The sequence below is a fragment of the Lygodium microphyllum genome, chromosome 10 (genome assembly GCF_053477565.2).
Source record: "Lygodium microphyllum isolate KBCC chromosome 10, Lygodium_microphyllum_v1.1.10, whole genome shotgun sequence".
In the NCBI taxonomy this organism is placed as follows: Eukaryota; Viridiplantae; Streptophyta; class Polypodiopsida; order Schizaeales; family Lygodiaceae; genus Lygodium; species Lygodium microphyllum.
Genome location: NC_141144.1, coordinates 45,998,950 through 46,013,326, shown reverse-complemented (window position 1 = coordinate 46,013,326; position 14,377 = coordinate 45,998,950). Strand labels below are relative to the sequence as shown.

At 40.4% G+C, this 14,377-nt stretch overlaps 1 protein-coding gene across 1 annotated transcript; it reads left to right on the top strand.

Moving 5' to 3' along the window:
• Positions 1-8,817: 8,817 nt before the first annotated feature.
• On the top strand, positions 8,818-9,779 carry LOC148029958 (uncharacterized). The gene is made up of 4 exons (XM_087687340.1): positions 8,818-8,827; positions 9,256-9,356; positions 9,453-9,574; positions 9,647-9,779. Exons 1-4 carry the CDS (start codon positions 8,818-8,820, stop codon positions 9,720-9,722), a joined length of 309 nt encoding a protein of 102 aa, XP_087543466.1. The 3' UTR covers positions 9,723-9,779.
• Positions 9,780-14,377: the final 4,598 nt, after the last annotated feature.

Genomic DNA, 14,377 nt, shown 5'->3' with positions numbered 1-14,377 from the left:
CACTTAGGACCAATTATGCAACTGCACAAGAGGACTATGAGTATCCTAGAGGGGCTCTACTCATGGTAGCTCATTGTGGCTTGTTAAGAGGTGGAAGGTCTCTGGCAAGGTATACTTGTGTTCTTTGAGTTAGTCTTCATCATAGTTAGTTGTTTATCTTTTATGTCGTTAGTTGCATGCTTGTGGGTTCGAGTCATGATTATCCCAGTCATCCACGAGCTGTGCCAGCTGTTAGGGCTCAAACTCCACCATATATTTGCTATTTTATACCTTAGTATTTGTGTGCATGTAGGCTTGAAGGTTCAGCAGATGTAAAGTATCCTTTATCTTTCATATGATGTTTCACCTAAAAGTCAGGGCGTAGGTCAAAAACGTCAAGCAATTGTGTCTTTTGAAACCCTACATAGTGCAAAAACATGGATATGTTAAGACAACACCAGATTTTGGTCGTTGATGTTTGATTCTAATAATATATGCTTGTTTCTTGAATATTGGTGCAGTCTACTTCAAGTTATTTGATTAGGAATGGTTGTGATGGTGTAAATTTGTGTGGTATCTTTCAAGACAGCAATTCTACGTTGATGAATATGATATGTATCTCATGTCTATGTATTTATCCTAAATATGATGTGTGTTTAATGGATGTGAATTCTTTCAATAAGTTTTGTGTAGCAATAGGACTGTTTTGGCATATCAGTGTGTCCTGTGTTTCTGTTATGTCTCTGCAGAGGTATAACATTCACTTATTTATGATTTTAGAGTGTATACATATGCAAGAGGTGCCTACCTCGGCTATAGGCCATTTTCCTTTGTTCCAATAGATTTGAACATGCCATTAGTGAATTTGGGAATTTCCCACAGGTTTAGGACTCATGGTCAAAACCATCTCTTTGCTATAACTCTCACATCTTGGCTCTAAATTTGGTGTTCAACAGATCAATAGATTCAATGTTTCATAAGGTTTCCAATTATGTATTATATGGTAGCTTTGGGTGAGTTGAAAGCATCCTTTTTTGAGTCCCAATGTTCTAAATTTAAAAAAATGGGACTTGAAAGTTTTTCAAATTCACCAAAACTCTTTTTTTTGGGGTCTCTTAAGGTTGGTTTCTTTGTGCCTCCACTACCAATTACTCGTGTGGATGCTTGCTCAACAACATTGAATGATTTGTAATGACTAGGAGGGCATATAGCATGAATTTTTATGTGAACCATGCTTGAATTTATGTATGAATGCTCTTGTCACATGAACCATTACATATTACACATAGTATGCTAATGGTTATGGACACCACTATAAAGTGCTAACCTGATCAATGCAAAATAGTAGTAAAACTTCGTACAAAGCACCTATTTTATATTTATGTGAATGGCTTTCACACAATAACACACTATTAATGAATTTGGGAATTTTTGACAATTCTAGGCCTCATGGTCAAATCGTTCTCTTTACTATAACTCTCATAATGTTGCTCCAAATTTATTATTCAATAGCTCAATAGATTCCATTTTTCATAAGAATTACAATGATGTGTCAGATGATAGCTTTGGCAAACTTAAATATGTCTTTTTGGAGTCCCGATATTCTAAATAATGAAGAATGGGACTTGAAAGATTCCCAAATTCACTTAAATTGTATTCAATAAACATGTTGTAACATTTTCAAATGAATAAGAAACTCTAATAAAATATTCTTTCCTTTTTTCTCAAGAAGTATTATGCAAGCCAAGATTGCAATGGCCTTTTCTTGCATAGAATCACTTCTAGTGAGAAAGGTGCTAAGTGGCACTTTAGTAAGGCCATGTTCAGATGGAGACGACAAGTAGTCCATAGCCATCTCCCTTTCAACTAGCAAATGAAATGTGGAAACATTGTTCAAACAACACAAAAACTAAGAGGTCTCCCACCTCCATCTCACATCAGAAGTGCTTAGTGTTTCTTCAATGGCCCCCTCCTCACCCAAAGATATATACATCTCACATGCTTAACATGTTGCATATATGAGCATCTTCACAAAAAATACTTTAATTATAAATAGAATCTTTACCTTTTATTATTTAGCAAGGCTTTCCAAATGCAAATCAATGTTAATTTTTGAACGTTTAAATATCAATGTTTCAAAAAAATAAAAATAATTTTCAAAATTTGATAAAAACAACTTTCTAACTTTCAAAACAACTCTTTTTTTTCTTCTTTTCCTAAAGTTGGTTTTAAATATTACAAAGCTTAGTGCCAACCACGTGAAGATAAGTGTTCCACTACACCTATACCATTTTCAAAGTATGTTTAATTTTTCTCTTTGACTTTTCTAAGATCATATTGTCCTTTTCAAAGGTGTTAGTGTGGGTTCAATATATGATAGGAAGGTGTGTTTATTCTTTCAAGCCCACATATCAAAGGACATACATACTTATTTATCTTTTTCTTTGCTAATTTATACCTATTTTTCTTTCGTTTGCAAGTAGTATGGATAAATGCCAATTTGATTTCCACATTGATGATGAAGAGAATGTTCTTTCTCAAACTATGTACTCTCATAAGGTAGATGTGTGTATGTAGGTTATAATAGTAATCTCCAAAAGGATGGCCTTGTTTTCTACACAATTGTGCTCCTTGACAATCAAAAAGCTTCTTGCACCAAGCTACATGAACATTGGTGAGGCGGTGCTACAAAGATGGTTGCATCTAATTTAGTGTATGGGTTGTTTAATAAATAATAACAAGATAAATAGTTGTGTAAAGGGTTATGAGCATAGAAAGGATCAAGCTTATCCACATTCATAACATTTTCTTGAATACAACTTGCTAGGTTTTTGCTCAATAGTATGTTCGTGTAGCATCTTTGCATTAACAAATAGACTTTTCTCATTACATGTGTGACAAGCTTACTCCAGAAAGGAAAAAAAAACTATAAATTTGGATGTCACTCACTACAAGGGAATGGGGCAATAGCGACGCCGATTAGCGACGGCGGATATCGGCGTCGCTATAGGCGTCGCTATTGGTGTCGCAATTGGCGTCGCTATATGCGTCGCATTTGCCACGCAAATAGCGTCGCATATAGCGACACCAATTGCGACGCCGCAGGGAAAAAAAGCGCGGCCGAAACCAGAGCGCCGTTTTCATTTTCTTTTCTTCGCCTTTTGAGAGCGAGAGCGAGGGAGAGAGCGAGGGAGAGAGCCAAGGCTTTGTGAGAGAAGAGGAGGAAGAGACTTGCTGCTGCCGCCAGCACCGCCACCGCCACCGTCGTTGTTCACGAAGGAGAGGAGGAGCCCTCGTTGCAAAGAGAAGCCGCCCACGCTCGCCATATCTCATTGGTGAGTCTCCCTCTCTCTTTCTTTTACTTGTTGAAGGTTTAAATCGTTCTCTTTTGTTTGTTTAGGAGAGGAAATGAAAGAGAAGGAGAGGGAGAGGGAGAGAGAGGGAGAGTGCATTCTCTCTCTCTCTCCCTTTTGCTTGTTTAATGTTTAAATTACTTTCTTCTTTGCTTGTTTAGGAGAGGAAACGAGAGAGTAAGAGAGAAAGAGAGGGAGAGGGAGAGGGAAAGAAAGAGAAAGAGAAATAGAGGGAGAGGGAGAGGGAGGGGGAGGAAATAGGAGAGGGAGAGAAAGAGAAAGAGATGGAGAAGGAGGGAGAGTGCATTCTCTCTCTCCCTCCCTCTCCCTTTTGCTTGTTTAATGTTTGAATCACTTTATTTTTTGCTTGTTTAGGAGAGGAAATGAGAGAGAAAGAGAGTGAGAGGGAGAGGAAGGGGAAGGAAATGAGAGAGGGATAGAAAGAGAAAGAGAGGGAGAATGCATTGTATCTCTCCCTCTCCCTTTTGCTTGGAGGATGTTTAAATCACTTTATTTTTTGCTTGTTTAGGAAATGAGAGAGAAAGAGAGATAGAGAGGGAGAGGGAGAAAAAGAGAAAGAGAGGGAGAGGGAGAGGGAGAGGGAGAGGGAGGGGGAGGGGAAGGAAATGAGAGAGGGAGAGAAAGAGGGAGGGGGAGGGAGAGGGAGCGAGGGAGAGGGAGAGGGAGAGGGAGAAAGAGGGAGGGGGAGGGGGAGGGGGAGGGAGGAAATGAGAGAGGGAGAGAAAGAGAACGAGAGGGAGAGGGAGAGGGTGAGAGAAAGAGAGGAAGAGAGGGAGAGGGAGAGAAAGAGAGGGAGAGGGAAGGGAAGGAAATTTAAGATAATATACGTATTGATAATGGTATGCAATGTGCTTTGCATACGGCCACGTACTTCATCAAAATGAACCCAAAATTATTGTTATAGAAGAAGAAACCCTTAAATTGAGTATAGCATAATTTTTCTCAGGTCTTATGACTATGAGTAGAATTGATTGAAATAAATTTTATTACTATAGTTATGAAATTTCATAGATGGCGTGCATTAATTTTAAAATGGATTACTTATACTCAAAGCCGAGATATAACAAAAAATTATCTACCGGGACAAACAAATCGTTGAGCATGATACAAGGCCAAGATATAACATCGGAAAATCTCTCGACTACTATATACAATGCAAGGTTTATGGTCAACTTGCAACTTGACGTACATCTCCATAAAGCTATCCATTTAAGCCTCGTTTGCTGTAATGTAGATAAGATGGCAAACGAAGAAGGTCCTATTGTTCAAGACCGCGAGTCGTATCTTAATCAGCGTGTCCCATGTCCTTGCTCTCAATGCAAGTTGGCAATTAGACGAAAACGCCGATTGTCTATAGAACACGTACGACGATTTGGCGAGTTTCAATCTGAGATCATTGATCAGGCGATTGCAGACTTTCAGCAAACGGTAATTTGAAGTTAGCATTTTTCATGCATTGTACTCTCAAGCTAATTGAAAACCATACACAATAAGATTGGGTCTTGTTGGCAAATTTTGTATCCAGGGGGGTGATGTCTCGACCCAAGGGGGAGTGCACCCTTTGCGGCCAATTAGAAGAGTTCGTGGACGTGCGATGGATGGATTGCACGAGCCAATCGACCACTCGCAAGGCCCATCTATACCGTCAATGCCAGAGGAGACAGGCAACCTTCCCGACTTGCCTACAATCTTGGAGCCTGAGATGGAGGCAATGATCGATGCATTGATTCCCATGGATGTTGAGACATCTGACCCGCTTAGAGAGGAAGCATCCATACCATTATATGATGGGTGCCGAGTATCTTGGTTGAAGACATTGCTTGCACTCTTAAGTGTGCAAGCAAAATATGGTTGGAGCGATACGAGTGTGACTGAGTTATTCAGGTACCTTGCACACAGACTTCATTGTTTTTTTTTTAAACAGTATTATTGCAAACATGGATGGATTTTTCAAGGTGTTTTATGATTTTTTCAGGTTATTGAAATATCATATATTGCCACCTGCAAACACCATGCCTGAGTCTCGTGATGATGCACGACATGTTTTACGGAAGCTTGGCATGGACTACAATAACATCCATGCATGTATCAACGACTGCATATTGTTTCGAGATGAATACAAGACTATGGAGACATGTCCAAAGTGTGGTGCTCACAGGTATTGACAGGACTTGCAAGGGCAGACCATCCCCCAAAAAGTCCTCAGACACTTTCGCTTTCTATGAAGAAAGGACATCTCATCCTTAGCTTGCTCGTCCCGGGCCGTTACAAAGTAAAAAATATGGACGTGTATCTTTGTCCATTAGTCGATGAGCTTAAGATTTTGTGGGAGGAGGGGGTCACGGTGCAAGATATGAGCAGGCGCGATGGTCGGCGGTCAGCCAACATTCGAGCCATTCTCATGTGGACGATGCATGACTTTCCGGGATTGGGAGAGTGCTCAGGTGAGCAGACCTTTGTTCTCACCGGTAATATCTATATTTTATTTCATTCAATCAAGTATTCACTAGGTCGTGGATCACCTTGCAGGTCTCGTTACCTCAGGTTATCATGCATGTCCATTGTGTGGGCCACAGTTAGACTCCCGAAGGTCACGAACCATGAAGAAGATGGTATATCAAGGACACGCCGCTTTCTTGCCGGAGGATCATGAACTCATGGAAGGTTTTCTTGGACAACCTCCAGCACGTATGAACGCTGCAAGCTGGTACGAGCTGAAAATAGTAAACCCGGATTCACATCCAAATGGAATGTGACGGTTCTTAGTTTTCTACGAGTTGCCATATTGGACCCACTTACAGGTCAACCACTTGTTGGATCCCATGCATATTTTTAAAAATGTGGGCAGCTTGCTATGGGACCACATCACAGGAAAGAGAGACACTATAGGGTCACGAATGGATTTAAAGGAGGTAGGTAAGATGGAGGCGCTTTGGCCGCAGTCGAGTGCTGAAGGGGGAGTGCAGCTTCCTCGCGCTCCCTGGGTTTTGTCTACCAAAGAAGAGCGCATTGTGAAGCAAGTAATCAAGTCTATTCGCACTCCGACGGGTATGATGCGTTCTCTCAGGTCCGCATTTTCTAAAGATGACCAAATTTCTGGGCTAAAATCTCATGATTGGCATAAGATATGTCAGGTTTGTGAACAAAATGGATTTTAATTAGCGTGGACATTTTGAAATTTGAAAAGTGACCATTATTCTTAATGCTTTCTCATTTGTGGCAGTTTGTCCTACCGATCGCGATCGCGGGATGCCTAACTCTAGAAATTCGCGGGGCCATTTACAAGCTGTCGACTTTGGTGCAATGGATCTCACAGAAAGAGATTAAGACGTCCTCTATTGAATTCGCAAGGCGGGGAGCAGTTGAGATGGTCTGTCTCTTTGAGAAATACCTGCCCACTAGCATGCTCACGATACAAGTTCACCTTCTTGTGCATCTTGTGGATGAAGTGGAGATTGCTGGACCTGTCTATACGCGATGGATGTTCTTCCTGGAGCGCTTCATGAAAACCCTGAAAGGCTTTGTGCGACAACGAGCTTGTCCAGAAGGTAGCATGGTGGAAGGTTGGTTGGTGTCAGAGGCGTTAGTGCATATCTCACAATGGCTACCAACGGTGGAACCAGACAATGAAATGCTATGGACGCTGAAGGACGATGACATGCTGACTGGAGATGTGGTGGTTTGAAATGGGGTAGAAAAAAGAATGGATGCCTCAATGGAAGAGAAGGTGAATCGCTTTTGTATGTTGCACCATGCCTCCATGGAGACATGGCTCGCCAAGTACCAGATTGCAAGGCAAGATCGAGAGGAAGCGCGAGCTGAATTCCGACGCAGTATGCATCACCAACCGATTCGATATCCCGAAGGCATGGAGGAGATGTCGCGCTTTATGTCAACACGATGGTTGCATGGAGCCTTGACCGCAGCATCCAGCGAAGGGACATAGGTCTCAATGGAGGAGTGGGAGTTCTCGAGGAGATGTAGTCCAAAGGTAATGAGGGGTTTAGAATGTGTCGTATCTAAATTTGCTTGCTACATCTAATTTGAGTGTTTCAATGTGCAGTACAAAATATATAGTGCAGCGTGGTTGCGCGGACGGCATTTTCAGGTGGAGCGTATTGACAAAATGCACTCCACAATGGACTGTGGTGTCATGGCAAGGTTTGAGCAAGAGAGCCGGCGACGAGCAACGGATCCGAACACGGTTGTGGATGAGATGGAGTATTTTGGGAATTTGCAAAGTATTATTACGGTGGATTACCGTAGCTTCTCCATGATAATATTCGACGTGTAGTGGTTCAAAGTGGTACTTGGAGGAGCTGGCGCAACAGTTCGACGAGGTCCATCTAGATTTCTCGAAATAGATTCCGAAAAAAAATGGATGGATTTGCACGACACCTTTGTGTTGCCGGCCCATTGTGAACAGGTACAACTAGGCATTTGCTTGCTAATTGTAATACGACATGGTTTATGTCACAATGGTTTGAAGACGGTTTGTAAGTGTTTGTGAACAGGTAATCTTCTATCCAAATCCCCGACAACCTCGATGGTGGTATGTTATACCTTCAACTCCTCGAGGTGCGAGAGTATACGATCAAAGCGATGTTCCAGGCATAGATGAAGAAAATATGCAAATAGAGGGATCGAAATTACAAGGGGTGGAGGCCACCGCAAGCTTGGAGCCCGCATCGGCTAACAATGATGGAAATACAGAAGTCGTAGAATTTTTTGAGAACGAGGCAGACTCGTTCTTTTGTGGTGACATGTCTATCGACCTTCCAGTGTATGCAGAGTTGTGTCAGGAGATTAACATGGGACCATAGAATACTTCATTCTTGGAGAATTGTATTACTCAATTCATTGTTTAGATCTTCCATAAAGGTAGATAAGATATGCATTTTAAGAGGAATTTTTCAAAAATGATTTATATTAATGTGCTTTGTATAGTTTAAATTGATTATTCTAACATTATTTTTTATATGTGCAGGTATCGACATTTTCAGGATGAGTCGAGGGATGAGCGATGAGGATTTTCAGGAGATGATGGCACGTATGTCTCCAGATCAGCTCGCGAGATTCAGAGAGATTGCAGATCAGGAGCTGTCTCGTTCTTCGTCAGGGCGCTCTGCTAGATCAGCTTCAGCGCGATCAGATGCTTCAGCTTCGAGCAGATGATCTCGACGCTCGCGACTTGGGCCAGAGGGAGGGACTGCGACTGTAGGAGGATCAAGGGGGTGCTGCTGTGGAGACACGGACGCGGTGTCTCCGTCTCATCGTTCAGCTGGAGCTCGGTCACCTCCAGGATTTGTCACACCTGTGGGGACGTCCACTCCAGTTACTCCGGCTTTTGCGCAACCGTCGGCAGATGTCATGCATTTTGGTGGCACTCCTTTTGGTGGCATCCCCTCTGGTGGCACCCCTTTGAGTGGCACTCCGGGAGAGGGTACCCCTGTCGGTATACCAGATGTTCAGGGGTCTCCTAGATATGCCCAGGAGCGTGGACGGAGATGGGAGAGGGCCCATACAAGGCACACTCCTAGGGATTATGGATACCTAGTGGATGGAAGGTCAGGAGCCATCATCATGAATGATGAGGGGAGGAGGGTGATGGCTCGCATGAGGGAGTTGTGCCAACAAGTTTTTCGGCACAACGTCCTGGATCATTGGAGGAACATACGGGAGGGGAGCAAGGAGTACATAGTAGCATCCTTGCACGAGGAGTTCCCGGTGCCAGCCGCAGTGGATAGATTCTCTACGGGCTGGATGATGGATTGCATGCGTGCATACATGTCACATAGACGATCCGACACACGCAAGGCAATCAAGAATGGGGCTCCAAAGCCCGAGTGGTTAGATGTAGACGATTGGCGCCGACTGAGGGAGGAGGCTACAAATTCGCTAGGACGTTGGAGTCAGCAGCGGGAGGCGGCGAGGGCACGAATCGAGGCTGGATCGGTACATCATCTTGAGAGTGGCGGCCACAGGACATATTTGGAGGACTTTGTAAGTTTCTCTTTTGTTTTGCTTATTTGTTTTTTTGAGATATTCTTTGTACTGACAATCATGTTTCTAATAGTTAGCATTTTGTTTTCTTTGCAGCACTCCATTACAAATCGCGATCCGCAAGGCCTTGAGACTCGATATGCAGAGAGGCACGGTCTCAGATCATTGATCGACCGATTGTATAGACGCGGCGGCCCAATAAGTCACTCATCTTTCTTGTCCGTAGTTACCATGAGATATTTGAATGCATTATTGTATGGTGGATTGATATGTTGTTTCTTTTTCTGCAGAATCCGTTTGATGCTCCTTTACAGCGGGAAGAGCTTTCGGGGGACGACGATTTGTAGCTCGCCCTTGGATCCTTAGAGCTCACATACCTTTAGTTTTTAGTCGCCCGATCTATGTAGACATTTTCTATGTATTAGTGATATTATTTTATGATTGTACCAATCGCATTTTATGCGATATCATGTATTTATTTCATCTATCAGTTTTATGATTTCAGTATACATTCTTTTTGTTTGCAAATGCTTTGTATGCAGCAGAGCAGTGCATAAACTATTTTGTATGGCTCTCATACAGCACACAGTGCTATATGTGGTAGGGCAGCTTGCTGCCCTGCCACAAATTTTTTTTTTCTCTGTTACCGTCTCTATTTGCATCACAAATTTACTACACGCGTCGCTATTGTCATCGCTATCAGCGTCGCAAATTCTCTGTAACCGTCGCTATATGCGTCGCTATTTACATCGCAAATGCGATGCATATAGCAACGATTCTATGGCGTCGTCAATAACGACGCTTTTTGCGACGACGGGGGCAAATTTTGTTGTTTGTATTTTCGTCGCTTTAAACGTCGCTATAAGGTCTATATCTTGTAGTGACTCTAAGTATTAGTACATCTGTCTATCTTGCTCATCATAGATTAGCATTTGGCACAATATTAAATGTCTTGGCAGATTTGTATGGGTGTGCAAAGGGCATTGTTTGTGTGGCATACTAATATTTTAGAAAATATTATGCACGTTCATAACACTTTTTTAAGGATATGCTCACATCACACCTAAGGAATACGTATATTAAATAGCCTTCTCAAATTAGGTTTGAGAAGTAAAGTAGGGAATTTGAGGTCTTGAGAGGTATATCGTATGTGGTAGGAGTAGTTGATAACTCATATATTTTTATCATTTTCCCAAATGAGAACCATGAGGATTACTTTAATCATAAAGGATTCCATTCAATTTACAATTAACCAGTGCACTAAAGTGTTCTATATGGAATTATGATGTAGAATGGGGTATTTCAATCCGTGACACTTTGAACTTCATTAAAAGTGATCTAGGTTAAAGTTGTATTAGAGGTCAATTGGGTATTGTTATGGGAGCACTAGACTATGCTCAAGAGACTAGACTAGATGTAAGATTTGTTACAAGAATTCTGATTTCAAGATCATCCCATGTAGGGGCACAATGAAAAGGTACAATGATAACTTAACAAGATACAAAAACTCCCACAGCCCAAGACCGTATGTATAGACAATAGGACTTGATAAGATATGAAGGATCCCATAGCCTGGGATTGCAGGTACGGCTACAAGATATTAGAATTACAAGATTTTCCTCATAGAAGTATAATGGCAGACAAGAGAAGACTAGATACCATGACTAGACAAGAACTGGAACTGGAACTCAAAGTTACTTACTTGGAGGTCCCGCCTATTTAGGCTCCCAAAACTAGCATTAGCAAGAGTGAGGAGCTCTATGGCAAGCCCCTCCTTTTATAGGTGTTGGAGGGTGGCTAAAGATCTTCTAGTAGATTCCATGATGATATCATCGATGATGCAAGTGCTAACATGGCATATCTTTAAGAAGGTTCTATGATAACATGGCAAGGTGGGATGCTTATATCCAAATTTTTCAGCTTTTACAATCAAATATGAAGCAAGGACAAGTACGCAATTGCATACTTCCAAGGCCATCTATGGGTTAGAACTATCAGATAGAGAGTGAATAATAAAGTGATGGAGATTCTAGGTGAGCCTTTCCATATCAAGGCTAGCTTCAAGGGCAAGAAAAAGGAAGTTGTATTCAATGAATTTAATATTATTTTCCTTGACTTGCCCACCCTACAATGTTCAATGATCTGATTCTATGACTTGTCACTAGAAGAGGCACAAGGAATTGCTAGATTTGTGGTTAAACTTGATGAAAGTGAGATTTTGAAATGCACAAAACTAGAGAGAGTCTCTATTATCTTTATGAATAGAGCACTTTCATCAAATCACTGCAATCACTCAATGTCATTTAGTGTTCAATCGAAATACAATATTTTGTGGCTAGGAGCATTCGAAGTAGATAGAGAGGATTTTGATATTGTATTGGGTTTCTCATCGAATACCATTACCTGATGTTATTAAGAGACAACAAGTAGTAGGATAAGAGCTATTGTTGAAGGATTTGGGAACTAGAAGATTGAGTGACACATAGCTAGTGACTTGAAGACAGTCAAATGTGTGTACAATATATCAAAGGGAACCAACTCGAGATCTCTTTGCCTATATTGCATGTCCCCAGCCATAGAGTTGAGCTCAAGCAATTGGAATAGAGCTCCCTCTAGGCACAACAAGGATCCATAGTTTAAGCCAGTCTTAGATATTCCTTTAGTGAACGCCCATATCTGTACACTTCATGAACTTTGCAGGATAATTGAAAAGCTTGTTCATCTTTATATAGGATTTGCATGGAAGATGGAGCCATTATCAGCTAAAACAGATGCTATAACAAAGATTGAAAAAGTCTCATCTACAATTGGTATACATGGTGGTAATGTTGTTATTGAACCAGATCTTCTTAAGTCTAAGAATGGTAATTGTGCCCCCAAAAGGCCATCTATTGGTGGAGTGAAGGATAGAAGATTTGTAGGCTTTCATGGGAGACTTAGTAAGATAAACTCTAGGAATGGTGGCTCAACTATTAGATACAATCAATGGAAGTCCCAACATAATGTAGTTAATGATCATACTAATAATGGACAAGCTCGAAATAGAAAAGCCAATGTTTGGGAAACACTAGACAAAGCATTCTTTTATTGTGATAAAATTGAATGGAATGATGATGATCTCAAAGACTTCAAAAACCAATTGAATCTTTTTAAAAATACAATGACAAAAGCTTGGGGTAATAAACACCTCACTCATATATTGTAAGAAGTTTTCATATGTATGTTCACTGACTCATAGAAGGTTTTTTAATTGAATTTCTTTATATTGTTAACTATGCAACATATTTTATACAACCATGCTCCATATTTTATCAAGAAATATGAATCTCTATTTGTCTTATCAACCCAAGATATGAAAAAATCACATTATCAACAAGCAAGAACAAAATACTTTAGACACACAAGATATGGAGGTGGAAGATACAAAGAAAATAGTTTATTTGAGATCTTCCAATGGTTCTACAAATAAAATTTTCACAAATTCAAGATCAAAGATGCAAGGACATCATGTAATACATCATCTTTAGCAAGGACTATACACACTATTACCCAAAGAAGAAAAGAGGGATATTTACACTCTTGTGCAAAGCAAAGATTTTCAGAATGATTATAAACTAGACAAAGAGATGAAAAAAGATGGGTTTTAAGAAACCCTTGACATCTTCTAGTCTGACTTTGTTGCAGAAGAGCCTCTAGTTTCAAGCAATTCACTAGGTCCTCTAGAGGAATCTTTTGTTTCATCCCACTTAATAAGACCTCTACATTTCAGGAACTCTTGTTTCCTATAATCTAGAAGGAGCTTCAAATTCTTGGCATCTCCTACATTGGAGAGTAAATAAGAGTGAAGAAATCCAAAGTATCCTACCCTAGATCCACTATATCCAGGCATGAAGCCAAAAACTCTTATAGCTTCTTCCACCAAAACTATTTTATTTGATCCTCTATTGAAAACTTGGGACCAATCACCTTGGAGATAGCTTTCAAAACCATCATTGGCAGGCTTGGATAGCTTGACAACCTGGTATGATAAATTGCAACTGTTTGATTATTTAAACTTCCAATACAATGGCCAAGGCCTTGCTTCAATGGCCTTGAGCCTTGGCTCTTCCAAGAAAGTTGTTTGCATCTTCAATTTCTATCTGCACAATAAACTACAATAGTGTAAGATGTCAATAGATAAATATCCAATAATATTTGTCTATAATGCATAACATACTCTAATATAAAACACAATGGATATATTATGATTATATTCCATACCTTAGGGTTTTCATCTTCTTCAAGAAGACTATCATCATATAGATTTATTGAACTTTTTGGTTTCTTCTCTAATGGAGACTTCAATTTCTCTTCATACCCCATGTTATCTAGACCAAGTCTTTGATGAATTTGTAAGAACTCTTCCTTTGTAGGTATCCCCCCATTTTCATAGTCCACGATTTGATTAATACATGAATGCAAGCCTACAGAGCACTCTTAAAAATTCTAACCCTCAACATCAAGACTTTCTAGCAATTCCTATTCATAACCTATAAAATTATTATCATTTTGACCCCATGCTACAAGGATTGCCAAGCAATAATCTTCTTTGAGATAAAAAAGGTGTTGGATATTATTTAGCAATATATATCTCTTTTTGTTGATAAGGTAACTGGGGAAAATGTTGGGATACATTCAAGAGGACTTGTTTCAATCTCTGCACTCAACTCTATCTCCTTTTCTTCCACTTTGTAATGTTCTCACTTTTAAACAAAGCAACATCAAATCCTTGCACTAATTGGTTCTCAACATCCTCTTGAAATATCTTCCCCTTCTCTTCAACCTCTTGGTCTTTGCTTCCAATATCCTCTATCTTCTTCTCTTGTATTGTATCGAAAGAATAACTATCCATATATTGAAGATATACAAGAAATCCAATATCCTTCTATACAAGAAGACATTGATGCTGATTCCAATGAAAAGGGAAATCTACTTTCCACTTCTTGAATTCCTCATCAATAAGGCTAAACCTTGTTTGCAAA